This window comes from Mustelus asterias, chromosome 28 (genome assembly GCF_964213995.1).
Source record: "Mustelus asterias chromosome 28, sMusAst1.hap1.1, whole genome shotgun sequence".
Taxonomy (NCBI): domain Eukaryota; kingdom Metazoa; phylum Chordata; class Chondrichthyes; order Carcharhiniformes; family Triakidae; genus Mustelus; species Mustelus asterias.
Window position 1 is genome coordinate 2,701,519 of NC_135828.1, and position 16,887 is coordinate 2,718,405.

The window sequence follows — 16,887 nt, forward strand, 5'->3', positions numbered from 1 at the left end:
AGATCTAAAGGTGTGGAAGCATCAGTAATTTCATCAACTGTTCATTAATTCAGACACAGATCCAGTGGAAACACCCTGGGACATGAGGACCAGCAGTCAGCACTGCACACAGCTGCCAGACCTGCTGAAATTTTCCAGAAGTCTGTATTTGTTTCAGATTCCAGCATCCGCAGTATTTTGCTTATTTTAGATGACAAGAGGGAGCTGAGTCAAGGTTTGGAATTTGCTGCAGGTGAATGGCATTCCTTGTGAAAGATTAAAGAACTCACAATGGAGTCTTTGCCTCAGTATTAATACCCTCCTCCCCCTGTTGAATTGTCATGGAGAAGGGAGCTCGTGTTCAAAGTTGTGGCTTGATGTATAACAGGGTATTCAGGTCCGAGTGGTGTTAGTGGCGTCCCCATCATTGTAGTGGGTTGTCAGAGTCTATGAAACCCCCTTGGCCAGTATGGTTAACGCCCCTCCCCACATGATATCCCAGTATATCATGATGTTATAAAGCTTGGAGAGGAATGAAATGATGGTTCCCATGACATTGCTGTTCTTGTCCTTCTGGTTGATAGTTTGAGGAGAGGGGGTTGTGGAGGATTCTGCCCTTTATGAACTGTGTGAAATTTCTCTTCTGAACAGTAGAAATAAGAACTCAATATTTACAACTGGGGGCTTGTAAATGGTTCACATGTTGGAGCTTTCAACATGAGACTGCAACGTTTCAATAGGCAATTTCTCAAGGGCAACGAGGAATGGATGATAAATACTGGCCACCCAGCGACACCATGTCCCACGATTGAATAAAAAATAATTAGCATGACCCTCCTCATCATCTCTGTGTTTCGGAAGTGTCAACTGTGAATCATAGAATCCCACAGTGCAGAAAGAGGCCGTTCGGCCCATCAAGTCTACACCAACCACAATCCCACCCAGGCCCCATCCCCACAACCCCATGCATTTACCCTAGCTAGTCACCCTGACACTAAGGGGCAATTTAGCATTGCCGATCCACCTAACCCGCACATCTTTGGACTGTGGGAGGAACTCGGCACACCCAGAGGAAACCCACGCAGACACGGGGAGAATGTGCAAAGTCCACACAGTGACCCAAGCCAGGAATCGAACCCGGGTCCCCGGGGTAATACTAACACTCTCACCTCTGACTCAGAAGGCCAAAAGGCTTGGGCACAAAAAGCCAGGCTGACACTTCAGTGCCAGTACTGAGGGAGTGCCGCACTGTCAGAGGGTCAGTGCTGAGGGAGTGCCGTACTGTCAGAGGGTCAGTGCTGAGGGAGTGCTGCACTGTCAGAGGGTCAGTGCTGAGGGAGTGCCGCACTGTCAGAGGGTCAGTGCTGAGGGAGTGCCGCACTGTCAGAGGGTCAGTGCTGAGGGAGTGCCGCACTGTCAGAGGGTCAGTACTGAGGGAGCGCTGCACTGTCAGAGATGCCGTTTTATTTTAGTTTCCAAAAGAGGTTTCCAAAAATCAAAAATGTTTTCTGTAAATGCTGTGCAGCAGTAATGTGCATGCAGCAGGTTACTAATGAATGCATTTCTGTCCGTTGTTATAGCCTTTGGTAGTCAGGACTCGCAGGGAGTGCGAGAAATAAATGTTATTACCAAAGCCAATTTCAAATTAATATAAAATCTTGAACATGATCAGTCAGCGATCAGCACTGTTCCTTCACAAATCATGATGTGGAGATGCCGGCGTTGGACTGGGGTAAACACAAATCAACAGCCCAAAACTCTGTGATATCTTCAAACTGTAACATTCAGCTGGGAGACAGAGCTGGGCACACTGTCTCTACTGATGGCACAGCCCAGACATGTGCCTTTGCAAATGATCTTATTGCTCTTGGTTCTGACATGATAAACAGGACCCAGAAGAGTTTTTTGTCCGCTTTCTTTCAAGTCTGGGGCACCCATTCGCAGTTACCTTTCAGATATTTCCATAGCGCTGCTCTGAGATTGACGCAACATGTGTTGGAGTCTGGCTTTCGACCAAGACAGGATCGAGTCCCTGGTGTTAGCTCCTGCATTGCTGCACAGTCACACAGGAGACTGCAGCCGAGTGTCTCCCAGAGTCAGCAAGCAGCCAGCTCGGAGCCTGAAGTGAATAATGGCGAGGATCAGGGCGATGGAAAACTCTCAGGGACCCCCAGTTTGCTGAAGGGCAGCAGGAGAGGCGATGGGGACCACTAAAGAGGCGCTCGTCACCCTCGCTGGTGGAGCGCCCTGGGGCTTCAGGCTTCAGGGAGGATCCCAGCAACACAACCCTCTGCAAGTCTCTAAGGTAGGGGAGCACTGCGATCACTGAAAGCCCAGCCAGAGAGAGATCTCCAGAAACTCGCAGAGACCCTCAGAGAGAGAGAGCCCAGAGAGAGAGAGAAAGATCCCAACTGAAGAGAGACCCTCAGAGAAAGAGAGCCCAGAGAGAGAGAGAGAGCTCAATCAATGACCCCAAACACTCCCAGAAAGAGACCACCCAGACCCCCCCCCCCACAGAGAGACCTCAATCAGCATGAGACCCCAGTGAGAGACCCCAAATGGAGAGAGCCCAGAGAAAGAGAGAGAGCGCTCAAACAATGACCTAAAACACCCCCAGAAAGAGACCACCTAGGCCCCATACTTAGACTCCCCAAAGAGTGAGACCTCAATCAGAGAGAAACTCCAGAGACCCACATGGTGGAACTCTCCTGGGGAAAATGAACAGCAAGAGTCAATGTCTGGCCTTGCGTACTCTAATTCTCAGGTGTTAATTTGTCCTGATCACTGTGCATGTTCCAGTCTGAAACAGAATTGACCCAGGTCTTGTTCAATTGGTTTAAAGTTTCCCCAACTTGATCTCGAGGTTCCTGGGGTAAAAAAATGGAGAGTCAAACGTTTGGAAATTTGTAGATAAACTAAGTTTAATATTGAACAGTGTGGAGTGCAAACAGCAGGGTTTCTAAGAGTAGGATAGAGTCAGGATTCACAAACACCAGATCGTTTTACACTGCTGGTGATATCCATGGCTCAGACAGATTAATCTCCAAACTGTTCCTGTCCATTTCAAGCTCAGTTTTTTTTAACCCTTTTTACCCATGATTACAGAGCTTGGGCAATTGATTGCAGTAAATTCCTTTTGGATATATTTCAATGAAAACCTTCTCTTGCACTGATCATGTGTTTGGTGATTAATGGAGGAATGCTCACATACTTGGTGAGGGGGAGAAGATGGTGTGGATATGAGTCAATGTCAGATTGAATCAAACTATTCACCCCATTGAGTTAAACTGTCCTTGCAGCCAGAACTGGAGCTCATAACATGAACAAATTCAGGTTCCAAAAGACAGAGTCACCATCAATTCTTTTCTGAGCTGATTGAAAATTCTGGAATATAATGAAACAAAATGTTTTAATTGCTCCTAAATTCCTACATTACAAACCTGTCGGTGTTTTTCCATCTACTTAAGATAATGGACAGTACATTATAACAGTGACAACACTTCAAAACGCATTTCATTGGTTGTAAGTCACTGTTAAGACACCCTGAGGATGTGAAAGGCACTGTAGAAATGCAAGTCCTTCCTTTGGACCCCGAGTTATTATTATTGTTGTAAATCTCTGTAACTTGGTGATTGCTAGGCTTCTGTCTCTCGGGATAGGTCAAGTTAACTCAAGGTCAGAAAGCAAAGAGAATGGTTCACAACCATCATTCATAGTTACAAAATATGTCAATTTTCTCACTGAATGAACCATTGTTTTTGCCAGAAAAATAATGGTTCGGACTATTGGATGTAGATATAAATGTATGTACTCATCCCAACTGGCAAATCCCAAATCATTTCTGATTCCATTATTCAGATCGGTATTTGCTTTAATGCTCGGACAAACACATATTCATTCACATAGACAGCACAGGCACAATGGACTGAATGGCCTCTTTCTGTATCATTCTGTGATTCTAAAATGACTGGATTCTTTGCCCTCCTGGCCTGGAATTGTGATTGATGATAAAATAGTTTGCTGCAATTGTGCCAACATTGGAATCTGAGCTGACACTTGGAGTGAACTCACTAATGCCAAATGGGAGATTGTGACAAGTTATGAGGTGACAATTGTGCATTCGCATTGTTCCTAGTTGGAATGAGAGCACTTTAAAGGACTGATCACATGACGTCCTGATGATGTCAGCGGCCATTTGCATGGGCAAATGGGCAGTCTATCCTAACAGCTCTTGTTAGTTTGCAGCTTTGTGGTCTGCAATTTAATCCTTCAGAAATACCATAAAGAAAACTGGCGACAAGGTGGGTGATCCACACTGCGCACACCGGAAAAAGAATTGCAGAAATCTGGTGGAACAAGAGAAAAAGTTGTTGGTCCACGCTGCAGATATCCAGAAAGACTTAAGAAGTTAAAAAACAGCGCTGCATCAAAGCTGGTGACTGACGGATGCCGAACAACAGGGGCAGACATTGAAGGAACCAAAATTTAAACAAAGATCTCAGAGAAACAACATTGAAAAGAAGCTCGCCACGTGCTCCATTCGGAAAGATCTGGAGCAGTGCAGGGAGCATTATGAGTTGCAAGTACCCTGCAACAATAAGTTTAGAGCTGGTAATGTTGTAAAACTCGGAAGGAAACAGGCTGACCTCGGAGGTATCTTGTTTGAAAAAAGAAGAGTGGGAAAGCTAAAACAAAAAACTTTAAAGAAACATGCCATTGTCTTTAATGGGGAGCAGGGAAACATGATAGAGATCTCAGTCAAGTTAAAGATTAAGGACAACAGTCAAGCAAGATATTTGAAGGCTAGGTCAGTGCCATACGCAATCAGGCCTAAGGTGGAAGCAGAATTAGAACGCTGGTCAAGATGGGAGTCTTCAAACTGATGAATGTCAGTGATTGGGCCATGCCGATAGTACCCGTGACGAAGTTAGATGGATCGGGACACATTTGTAGTGATTTGAAGGTCACTATCAATCCGGTACTGTGTGCAGAGCAGTGCCCTCTGCCCCTGATTGATGATTTATTCCCAGGTTGACTGGAGACCAACACTTCAGAAAAATTGACCTTAGTCAAGCTTATCTTCAGATGACTGTGGATTCAGATTCACAGCAATACATGAGATTTGTGACACACAAAGGACTATTCAGGTATAAAGGGTTTCCATTTGGCATCATGTCCACACCTGGGTTGTTCCAATGTGATCCAAGTGGATTAGAAGGAGTCCTGTATTACTTGGATATCTTAGTGGAAAGAATGAGGAAGAATATTTCCACAACCTAGATGCCACACTCCAGAGACTAGAAGATTATGAATTAAGAGTACGGAAAGATATATGTAAATTTTTCAAATCTTCTATTGAATATCTGGATCGTGTCACAGACACAAAGGGACTGCACAAATCGTCTTCAAAATTCAAAGCATTACTGGGGCCCCTGCATCTCAAAACCTCAATCAACTTTGTTCTTTTTTGAGTTTATTAACCTATTCTGGAAGGTTTGTCTCTGATGTAGTGACCATCCTGAAGCCTTTCCACAACCTAGTGGGCGGGATTTTATGGCCCCATTCATCCCAAAACCGTAAAATCCCGCCCGAGGTCAACAGACTTTTCCATGTTCCAGCCTTCGCCCACTCCGATTCCTGTGACGGACGGGACAGTAAAATTCCAGCCATTGTGTCAAAACAGGAAATGGAAATATGTGGATCAGTGTGAGAAAGCGTTTGTACAAACTCAAGAAGTGCTACTAAAGTCAGAAGTATTGACAAACTTTGATCCAAATTTACCTTTGCAACTGGCGTGTGACGTGCGTGGAGCTGGTGGTTTCTCACAGAATGCCCAATGATGAAGTGAAGCCAATAGCTTTTGCATCAAAATTCTTGAGCAAAGCAGAAACAAACTATATACAGATAGAGAAAGAAGGTCTTGGAATCATTTTCGGAATCAAATATTTCTACCAATAACTATATGGCAGGAAATTTACCTCATTAACGGATCATCGACCACTGATAACAATATTTGTCCTCATGCTGGGATTCCATCTGTGGCAGCAAGCCGGATTCAGAGATGGGCATGGCTATTGTCAGCATACATAAGATAAAATATCATATGTCAAATCTCCATAGGAATGTTGATGGACTCTCCTGAGAACCTGACAATACTCGAAACAATCGGGGAAGACGGTATCTCAGTTGAGAACAATTCAACACTGAGTCAATCTCCGAACACTATGTTGACTGCGGTGAAGATAACCATGGACAACGTCCAAACTAAGCCAAAAGCAGAAGAGGTTGCAGTCAACATGAAAAAGCAGACGTCTGAGGTTCACCAACAACCACCCAGAAATCAACATTCTCCAAAACAGCTAACCTAATGACTGTTTATTAATTGTTCATATTGAGAATTTTGATTGTTAACGTTATATTGTATTTAGTTGCAGGAAACTCTGATGTAAAGCAGGAGGCAAGTGTTATATATATGAAGGTACTTTAAGGGACCAATCACGTGATGTCCTGATGACATCATTGGCCATTTACATGGGCGCTCTACCTTAAAGTTAAAGTTTATTTAATAGTATCACAAGTAGGCTTGCATTAACACTTAGAATCTTAGAAACCCTACAGCACAGAAAGAGGCCATTTGGCCCATCGAGTCTGCACCAACCACAATCCCACCCTGGCCCTACTCCCTTATCCCTACATATTTACCCACTAATCCCTCTAACCTACGCATCCCAGGACACTAAGGGCAATTTTAGCATGGCCAATCAACCTAACCCGCACATCTTTGGACTGTGGGAGGAAACCGGAGCACCCGGAGGAAACCCACGCAGACACAAGGAGAATGTGCAAACTCCACACAGACAGTGACCCAAGCTGGGAATCGAACCCAGGTCCCTGGAGCTGTGAAGCAGCAGTGCTAACCACTGTGCTACCGTGCCGCCCTAACCACTGTGCTACCGTGCCGCCAATGAAGTTACTGCAATGAAGTTACTGTGAAAATCCCCTAGTCGCCACACTCCGGCACCTGTTCGGGTACACTGAGGGAGAATTTAGCCTGGCCAATGGACCTAACCAGCACCCCAATAGCCTGTAGAGTAAACACCTCTCTAATAAAACTCTGTTTGTACCTTTGTGATCTGCAAGCTTATCCTTCAAAAGTATAACAATTTATTTGTAGAAATACTTCAGGACCCAGACCATTGTGTCAAAACCACTGTCCTTTCAGGTCTACAAAGTAAGCTGTCTTGGTTACAGATACACTGGCAAATTTTGGAAATAACTGACAAACTTGTGAAAACAATTTCAATTCTACGCCAATGTTGTTGCATTTCTAAATTCGGATCTCCTTGACCAATACTGTCTAATTGTCAACGTATAACTCAATGACATATTGTCACAACTTAAAATTAAAGTTAAAAAATAAAATTAAAAGAAGATAAATATTTGCATTTAAACGGCACCTTTTACAACAGCTATGGGGAGAGAGTGGCATAGTGGTAATGTCACTGGACTAGTAATCCACAGACCCAGATTTAGGGAACGTAGGCTCAAATCCTGCCGTGGCAGCTGCTGGAAAATAAATCTGCACTTGACAGACTATTCTCTACTTGATCTGGCCTACAAAAGCCTCTAGATCCAAGGCAATCTGGCCGATTAGGGATGGCTGACAAATACTAGCCTTGCCAGTGACACCCACGTCCCACGAGAGAATAAAAATAAAACTGCATGTCCCAAAGCACTTTAGGCTTAGGGAAGTACTTCTGTAGTGTAGCCTCTGTTGTAATGGAGGAAACAGGCAGCCAATTTACACAGAGCAAGCTCCAACAAGCATGAATATGGTCAGATCATCCGGTTGTGTGATGTTGAATCAGTGATAAATATTGGCCAGGACTACTAAATTAAACTAAGCACTGACAAAGTTGTAATATGAATGGCAGAAACTATCACGCTGTGTCAGGGTTAGCTACAAGGAGCAGAGCAACATTGCCTTTGAGTTAGAATGGGACTGGGATTGTGAGGAAACTTCATCATTTTCAGAGGGAGATACAAGTAGCAGAGGGGGACACAGTTATAGAGACAAAGAGAGACAAAGAAGGAGTGGGGGAAGGGGCTATGATCAGGAAAACATTTTCAGAGAAAATTGGTGAAAAAATTCTCAGCAGGATTTGTAATGTTGCAATGGGATTGTAGCAATCTTTTGGCCAGTGTACATTTAGGGTTAGAAAAAACGATAGAAACACAACTGAATGAAGTTACAGCTTCACATCATATGGAGTACATTTGAGAGTGGTGTGTGTTGACTAAATAGACCTATTGTATCTATGGAAACATTTCATGCAACAGATTCATTTATCTCTTTTATAAAAGTTGGTTGATGGTTTAGGAAAGCTGCAGTCTTGTTTTGGGGGTGGAGTTAAGGCAACCTGGTACCTGGCCTTAGGCAATGGAACAATGGAAACCGTAGCCTTAATTTAACGTAATTTGAAGAAATTCAGAAATGGAGGCTTGATTTGAGATGCAGGTTAGTTCAGCAAAAACAGAAATTCTAACCTTATTTTGTTTAAAATTAGGACGAACTGAGAGGTTGTTCTATCATATAATTCAGGAAGAAGTGCCCTTGTTTTTCCAGTGAGTTTATAATCAGTGAAATGTGCAGCCTTGTTGATTGATATGACACTGGAACTTGTCATGAAAATATGAATCCTTTGGTGCAACATAAGAAATAAGAGAGTGCATAAACTATATGGTCCATCTAACCTACTCTGCCATTCATTCTGATCATGGCTCATTGTGGCGATTGTCCCTTTAAGAGCAACATAGCAGAAGAAGGTCACCTGGCTTGGGGGGGGCCGAATGGGACCGAGAGTGGGTAATCATACCAGGGGGCGGAGTTCTCTCTTAGGCAGAAAACATCGAGAAGGCATATACGGACTGGAGCAGCTGGTAGGGTGCTCCAGGGCAGCTGGTGGGGTGCTGGCCTCTGTACAGTTTTTCCAAATTAATAAATACCTCTTGTATTCCTGACTAAGCCTGTGAGCATGTAACAGTATACCAATCCTCTGCCTCAACTCCATTTCCCTGCCCACTCTCCTTATCTCTTGATTCCAAGTGATTGAAAAACCGACTGTCTGATCAGAAATCTAGCTACAGTATCAGACAAATGCTATAAAGCGAATTCTAAATTAAATTGCAATCATTGGTATGAGGTCATGTGTGCCAGTTTTCAAACCTATATTACCTGGGAAGTACAGAAATTAAAGGGCATCGTGCAAAGTGCCACAGATATGAAAGCTGTGAGGTCACTGTTGGTATTTTTGTGTATCTGTTGTCAGCTCCGGATTTGTGCTACTGCTGGTTGGCAGTGCTGGATATTTTGAAGGTTACTTTGTGGACACCTGTCCTTGCTGTCACGTTGAGGGGAATGTTTCAGTACAGCAGAGGGTCACAATAGGAAATGTTGGTACTCAGAGGGACCTGGGTGTTATGGCCATGAATTACAGAAAATTAATAAATAGGTACAGCAAGCAATTAGGTCGACAAATCGTATGTTAGTCTTCATTACAGAGGGTTTGGAGTACAAGACGAAAGAATTCTTATTGCCTTTGTGTAGGACCATGGTGAAAATACACCTGAAATGCTGTCTACAGTTTTAATCTTATAGGAATACAAGAAAAAGGAGCAAGAATAGGCCAATTTGTCCATCGAGGCTGCTCTACCATACAATACGACTGTGACTGAATTTTTGCTTCAACTCCATTTTCACACCCACTCCCCATAGCCCGGAGGGACTAAAAATCTGTCTATCCCAGCCTGAAATGTAACCAACAATGGAGCATCCATAATCGTCTGTCTTAGAGTATTCCAAAGATTCACAACTCTTTGAGTGAAGCAATTTCTCCTCATCTCTGTCCTAAATGATTAGCCCCTTATCCTGATGCAGTGACCTTGTGTTTTAGGTTCACCAACAAGTAGAAACAATTTCTCAGTGTCTACCCTATCAAAGCCCGTCACAGTTTGTAGGTTTCAGTGAGATCACCTCTCATTCTTCCAAATTCCACAGAATATAAGCCTCTCAAAACAGGACAACCCACTGATCCAAGAGATCAATCAAGTGAACCTCCGCTGTACTACCTTCAGTGCAAGTATATTCTTTCTTAAAAGTGGAGATCAAAACTACACACAGTAGTCCAGATGTGGTCTCAGCAAAACCCTCTCTCCTGAGCAGATAAAGGACACACTTGCCTGCAAAGGAGTGGGATGCAGGTTCACTGGACAGATTCCTGAATTGAGGAGATTGTCCAAGAAAAGAGATTGAATATATATTCCATGCAATTTAGAAGCATCAGGGGTGGTCTCATTGAAACATATAGCATTGTTAAGAACTTGATCAGGTAGATGTTGGGAGGATGTTTTGCATGATTGGTGCTCCATGTTTCTTCAGAAGGAACCCTTCAAAATGCAGCAAATGAAAATACAACAAAACTTTCTCCAACTTATAAATCAAAGAAAGGGTTTAATAAAGAAACTGCATTACTCCAAACTTGGGGCCTCGTCCTGGGCCACTCCAAACTCTCCACAATTCTACATAGTTCCTTTTTTATAGTGAATCAGCTGGTCAGCTGACTATTACATCACTCTGTAATTGGTTCCATGGTTTACTGGGTCAGCTGACCCTTACATCTTGTTCCCATTGGTCACATTACCTCCAATACAAAGTTGTCACCGGTTACATTCTAACACTCTAGAGTCCAGTGCTTGGGTCACATTCTCAGAATAAGCGGTCAGCCATTTGGTTCTGGGGTGAGGAGGTATTTCTTAACTCAATTGGTTGTGAACTTTTTGAATTATCTACTACAGGGAGGTATGGACATCCGGTTACTGAGTAAATTCAAGACAGATCTCGACAGGTTTTTGAGCACTAAAGGAATCTAAAGGAATGGGGATAGGGAAGGAAAGTAGAGTTGAGGTAAACAATTTGCCATGATATTATTGAATCAGAAAGCAGGCACCTCGAGCGAATGGTCTACTTCTGCTCCTATTTCTTATCTTTTTATTTTCTTATGTTCAAAATGCCTGAGTACCTCGCACCACTTTGCCAGGCCCAGTGAGGTGCCGTATTTCAGCTCGTTTGACTTAAGACATACCAGTGAAAATTATGTTATTGATTTCCTTTTGGGACTTCAAAGAAGGTTCCTGGGAGTGTGCCAATATTTTCAGAAGGTCCGATGCACAAAATGAAGTTTGAAAACTGTTGTCCTTACCAACTGATTTCACTTGGTGAGATTAAAGTTAGTTGGTGTGGGAAATAGAAAACTTCAGAACTTTTCACAGATTCGGAATAAGACACATAATTGGAACAGAGTACTTTTCTGCAACTAAACTTGAAGTATCTGACCTGAGTTGGCTTAGAGTGTTTAAAAGGTGTGGTGGATGTTACGATCCCAGCTGATGTCACTACTGCACAGTCAGATCCTGGAGTAAACCCTGGCTCAATAGACTGTAATTTTTAATTTTTGTTTTGGGATGTAGATGAACAGACTCACAGGATGGCTGATTAACCTTTAATAAAATAACAAAATATTTATTAAACAAGAAATTATTAATTATAATACACCACTCCTTCATCCTAGCTGTACCTTGACAGGTATTTACAGATTTATAAAGAATAACCTCTTTCAGTATTGCACTGCCCTGGAACACCATATGTATTCAAGCTTGCACACAATCTCACAGGTACCCAACTATGCCAACAGAACACTGTTTCAAAGGCTGTATTAAGGAGTCACCAATCTTAGGGTCACCACAATGTCTGGCTTTTCGCTAGCTGACTTCTACAGGTCTGAACCTTGCAGCTCTGTGGCATGGTGGCAAAGTGGTTAGCACTGCCGCCTCACAGCCCCAGAGACCTGGGTTCGATTCCTGCCTTGGGTCTGTGTGGAGTCTGCCTGGGTTTCCTCCGGGTGCTCTGGTTTCCTCACACAGTCTGAAAGACGTGCTGGTTAGGTGCATTGGCCATGCTAAATTGTCCTTCAGTGCATCCGGACCAAGTCACCGGAGTGTGGTGACTCGGGGATTTTTGCAGTAAATTCATCACATGTTAATGTCAGCCTACTTGTGACACTAATAAGTAAATACTGTGAGCCTCTCTCTGTCCCTTTCTTTAACGTCATTGAACAGTACCTTTGTCGCTTTGACTCCAGTCTTCCTGCGACTCCTCACGCCTTGGTTTCTGGAAATTTCTGTTCTTTGACTTTTGGGAATTGCTGCCTGCCTCTTACTCTATTATCCTGCCTGCACTGGCAGTTTCTGGGAGTGCTGCTCTCTTCTGGGTTACCTGGTTCCAACTGAACTCTTAACTGTTTCTGCTTTTAGTTTGGGCCTCTGCTTGCTAAGCAATAATTTAATTTTTTTAGAAGTCTGTTATTGCTTTTATGTCATAAATCCTCAATTACAATGCAGGCGAAGTTTAAAGTGAAACTAAAACCTAGAGACATGCAGGCACCTTTGTTTAACATGAAGCTAAACTAAAGTTTTAACCCTTCCTTAGCACACAACTGCAAAAACACAAATTCAACTGAAACTTAAACTTATATCTTATTCCTAACACCCACAATGCAAACATAAATTATTTAAACTATCTCTACTTCCTAACATGGAAAATATCTCCAGCTGCTGAGACAATGAAAGGCTGAGAAATACAGAGTCGGAATGCTCCAGTCAAGTCGATGTCTGGGCTGTGTTCGGTGATCTCAGCAGGTCTGGCATTTTGGGGTCTTAGTACTACTGGGTCAGTGAGGGAGAAGACCCACTTGCAAATTTAGTGTAAAGTCACAGAAAGAATACATTGAAGAAGTTTTTTTCTGAGTACTAGTATTTTATTATTTTCTAAAATATTGTCCTACTTCCTGTTTTATGTGTAAAATATTGTCCGTTGAGTTCATTACAAAGATTTACTTTCCACAATGTAATTAAAAGGGGACATTGTTATATATATTTTGTTGGGAGATCACTTTCACTCAACCCATAGACAGGAAATAATCCCTTCTTCTGCTGGATGTTCTACAAAGGATTTGGATTTGAGACATCCAGATGTGGTTATGGGGAAGTGAAGGGCTGTTTAAACACTGCATGTAAGAGTAACTGTGTGTTTGGTGCTTGGTCTGTAATGATGCCAGCTGGCTTAGACTATAGTGTTCTGTGGTGGATGCAGGCTCGAGTATATTGCTAACACATCACTGCAGGATCTGAAGAATCGTTCTTTGCACAAAAAGCTGTGGTAAAAGTGGCATAGGATTTGTTGCAATGAGATAGTACAACCATGAAGTCTTTACCAGAAAGCTCTCTCAGTATCCAGCATTCTGTGGCAAGACCTTCTTCGCATTTCCTGATTCAATATTTTAAGCTCGTGATACATCTTTCATGTTGTGGAGATGCCGGCGTTGGACTGGGGTGGGCACAGTAAGAAGTCTCACAACACCAGGTTTAAGTCCAACAGGTTTATTTGGAAACATGAGCTTTCGGAGCGTTGCTCCTTCATCAGGTAAGTGAGTGACCACTCACCTGAAGAAGGAACAGCGCTCCAAAAGCTCGTGATTCCAAATAAACCTGTTGAATTTTAACCTGGAGTTGTGACACTTCTTACTGATGCATATTTCATGGAATAATGCAACCCAGAAAGTGGCCATTCATTCAAGCAACCCACTTGATTGGCATCTCTTCCACAAACATTCGCTCCCTCCACCACCAATGCTCAGTGGCAGCCGTGTGCATCATGTATAAGATGCATTGCAGCAACTCATCAAGGCTCCACAAGCAGCACCTTCCAAACTCACAGTGCTACCATCTAAGAAAGACAAGGGCAGCAGACACATGGGAACACCACCACCTGGAAGTTCCCCTTCAAGTCACTCACCACCTTGACTTGGAAATATATTGCCATTCCTTCACTGTCGCTGGGTCAAAATCCTGGAACTCCCTCCCAAACAGCACTGTGGGTGTACCTACACCACAGGGCCTGCAGTGGTTCAAGAAGGCGGCTCACCACCACCTTCTCAAGGGCAATTAGGATGAGCAATAAATGCTGGCCTTGCCAGTGACACACGTATCCTATGCTGGTTGTTTAAAAGAGCTATCCATCGCTCCTTCTCCCATAGCCCTGCAAATTTTCCCCATCAAGTATTTATCTACTTCTCTTTTGAAAACTATTAATGAATCTGGTTTTACTGTCTTTTTAGGCAGTGCATTTATGTTGTCATTTATCTCAAGAGGCTTGGAATACAAAAGCAGGGATGTACTTCTGAGGCTTTATAAAGCACTGGTTAGGCCCCATTTGGAGTACTGTGAGCAATTTTGGGCCCCACACCTCAGGAAGGACATACTGGCACTGGAGCGGGTCCAGCGGAGATTCACACGGATGATCCCAGGAATGGTAGGCCTGACATACGATGAACGTCTGAGGATCGTGGAATTATATTCATTGGCGTTTAGGAGGTTGAGGGGAGATCTAATAGAAACTTACAAGATAATGAACGGCTTAGATAGGATGGACGTAGGGAAGTTGTTTCCATTAGCAGGGGAGACTAGGACGCGGGGGCACAGCCTTAGAATAAAAGGGAGTCACTTTAGAACAGAGATGAGGAGAAATTTCTTCAGCCAGAGAGTGGTAGGTCTGTGGAATTCATTGCCACAGAGGGCTGTGGAGGCTGAGACGTTGAGCGTCTTCAAGACAGAAATTGATAAATTCTTGATTTCTCGAGGAATTAAGGGCTATGGGGAGAGAGCGGGTAAATGGAGTTGAAATCAACCATGATTGAATGGTGGAGTGGACTCGATGGGCCGAATGGCCTTACTTCCGCTCCTATGTCTTATGGTCTTATGCATTCCGGGCTATAATAACCTGCTGTATAAAGCAAATACTCCTCATCTCCCCATTTATGGGGAAGGAGCTGTAAGACCCATTGTTCATCAGACCATACTAAGGACATACTTACCGTGACAATGAACCATTTTATTTCATTTTATCTTATGCCTGGCCACATCAAACTTTGCAGCATAGAAAGAAGCTATTCAACTCTTCATTCCTGTACTAAACACTGTGAAAAAGCGATCCACTTGGTTCCCATTTTCTGGTCCTTCTGCTATTCTTTTAAAAAGCTTTCAAATGTTTGTGTATTTTCCTTTTGAAAATGATTCTGGAATCTCTTTCCCTGCTCTGTCTGGCAGGATATCCCTTGTCACAACAACCTGATACATAAAAATACTCCTAACATCTCTTTTAACAATTTTAGTAATAACCTCAAGTTCACAAAGTTACTGACCAATGCGAGTAGCTTATCCTTATTTATTTAATCAATATTTTTGGTTCCAATTATGAGCCGCTCTACCAGTTTTTCCTTTATGGTAGTCATGACTGAATGGCTTCTTTTTGTGGCGTCATGACTCTTTGGTTCATCTTTGTGACTAAAGCTAGTCATTTCTGGAATCATCTTCATCATTTCATTCAAATGTTTTACCAAGACGTGAATGTGGCACTGATGTTCCAGCAATAGTGACTGTACAAATCTATCGGATCCTGAACACAGAGCTCAACCTCACTTCTAACAAAGTATACAAACTGTTCAGCAACTGGAACTAAAAAGTAAGCGTAACATTTCTGTTAAACCATGAAGCCAGTCTCCACCTTCACTGTCCAGGAGGTGATCCGATCATCCACTCCTTGTGCAATCCTCTTGATTCTCAACCCATTGAAATCAATAGAATCGCACTGGGTGGGTTCCACAAAGAGCAGTCGATTCACTCCACCAGGCTGTTGCCCAGGTTGAGAAGGTGAAAGTTATTCTTTGTGTGTAGCCTAGATCCATGAAATACACATGTTCAAATCAACATTATAGAACCATATAACCAGAACTATATTTAGTTAAACTCTCAGCACAAGCTTGTGACATATGGTACTATCTCAGTCCTAAACAAGCTCTCATGCATTAACTATGCAATGACTCACACAGCTCTGGGTTTAAACAGTTTCAGGTATGGGATCAATGCTGAATGTTCAATAGTTGGACTAAAAAAAGCTTCAGACATTATTCAATGACCACACGCCGCAAACTGATTATTTTACAGAATACTCCAAGTTACCCCAAATCCCAAATTGCAATTCAGACATTTAATTTCTTACTTAATCAACAAAAGAACATGATGAAGAATCTGACAGGAGTAAATGTTGTAAATATATTTTCTTTAATAAACACAAATCCATTTTTTCTTCAGAGGAAGTGAATCATTTTCATCAGTGCTATTTAAAGTCCGACTTGGCTGTATTAAAGTCCTTATATCAGAAAGTAAATATAGAAACACAGATTGCCTCAGGATCCAGATGATCCCTTTTTGTTGTGAAACCGTACAAACTGGATCTCACAAAATGAATTGAATCGTATTGCAATTGTGATCTTGACAGAGAAAGGGTTGGTCCTGTTGCTACACCGGGACACTCAAATACTGACCAGCAGGAACAAGTAGTCCAAATCTCTGCACTTTCTTTCACTTGCTTGACCCAGATGAGTTACTGGAGAAAATGGGGAAAGAAATCTGGAGAAAACATCTTACACAACCCAAGTCTAGTTGCTGATGATCCAGCCAAAGATGGTTGGCAACACTCGCATCTAGATGTTGGATAGCTTACTTTCTGTTGGAGGAAGGAGCAGAAAGGAAATAAATCAAAGTTATATTCACGAGTATTTGTATTCACGAGTTAATTTTTTTAAACATGTAATCATCAATATTAGTCAGATTCCACTTAATGTTCTTGATATCGCATTAAATGTAGGGGAAATGTTTCCAATAGTTTCACCACATCGGGTAGATCAGGAATGTCACCAGTTGAAAGTTTGAGGAAATGGAAAAAGCAACAAGTTC

General features: G+C 42.7%; 1 protein-coding gene across 1 annotated transcript in view; it reads left to right on the top strand.

Moving 5' to 3' along the window:
- The first annotated feature begins 2,043 nt into the window (after nt 1-2,043).
- Nucleotides 2,044-16,887, top strand: part of synpo2lb (synaptopodin 2-like b) — a 39,846-nt gene continuing 25,002 nt past the window's right edge. The window contains exon 1 of the mRNA XM_078199345.1: nt 2,044-2,284. Within this exon, the coding sequence (XP_078055471.1) occupies nt 2,180-2,284 (105 nt within the window). The 5' untranslated portion in view covers nt 2,044-2,179. The remainder of the gene's footprint in view (nt 2,285-16,887) is intronic.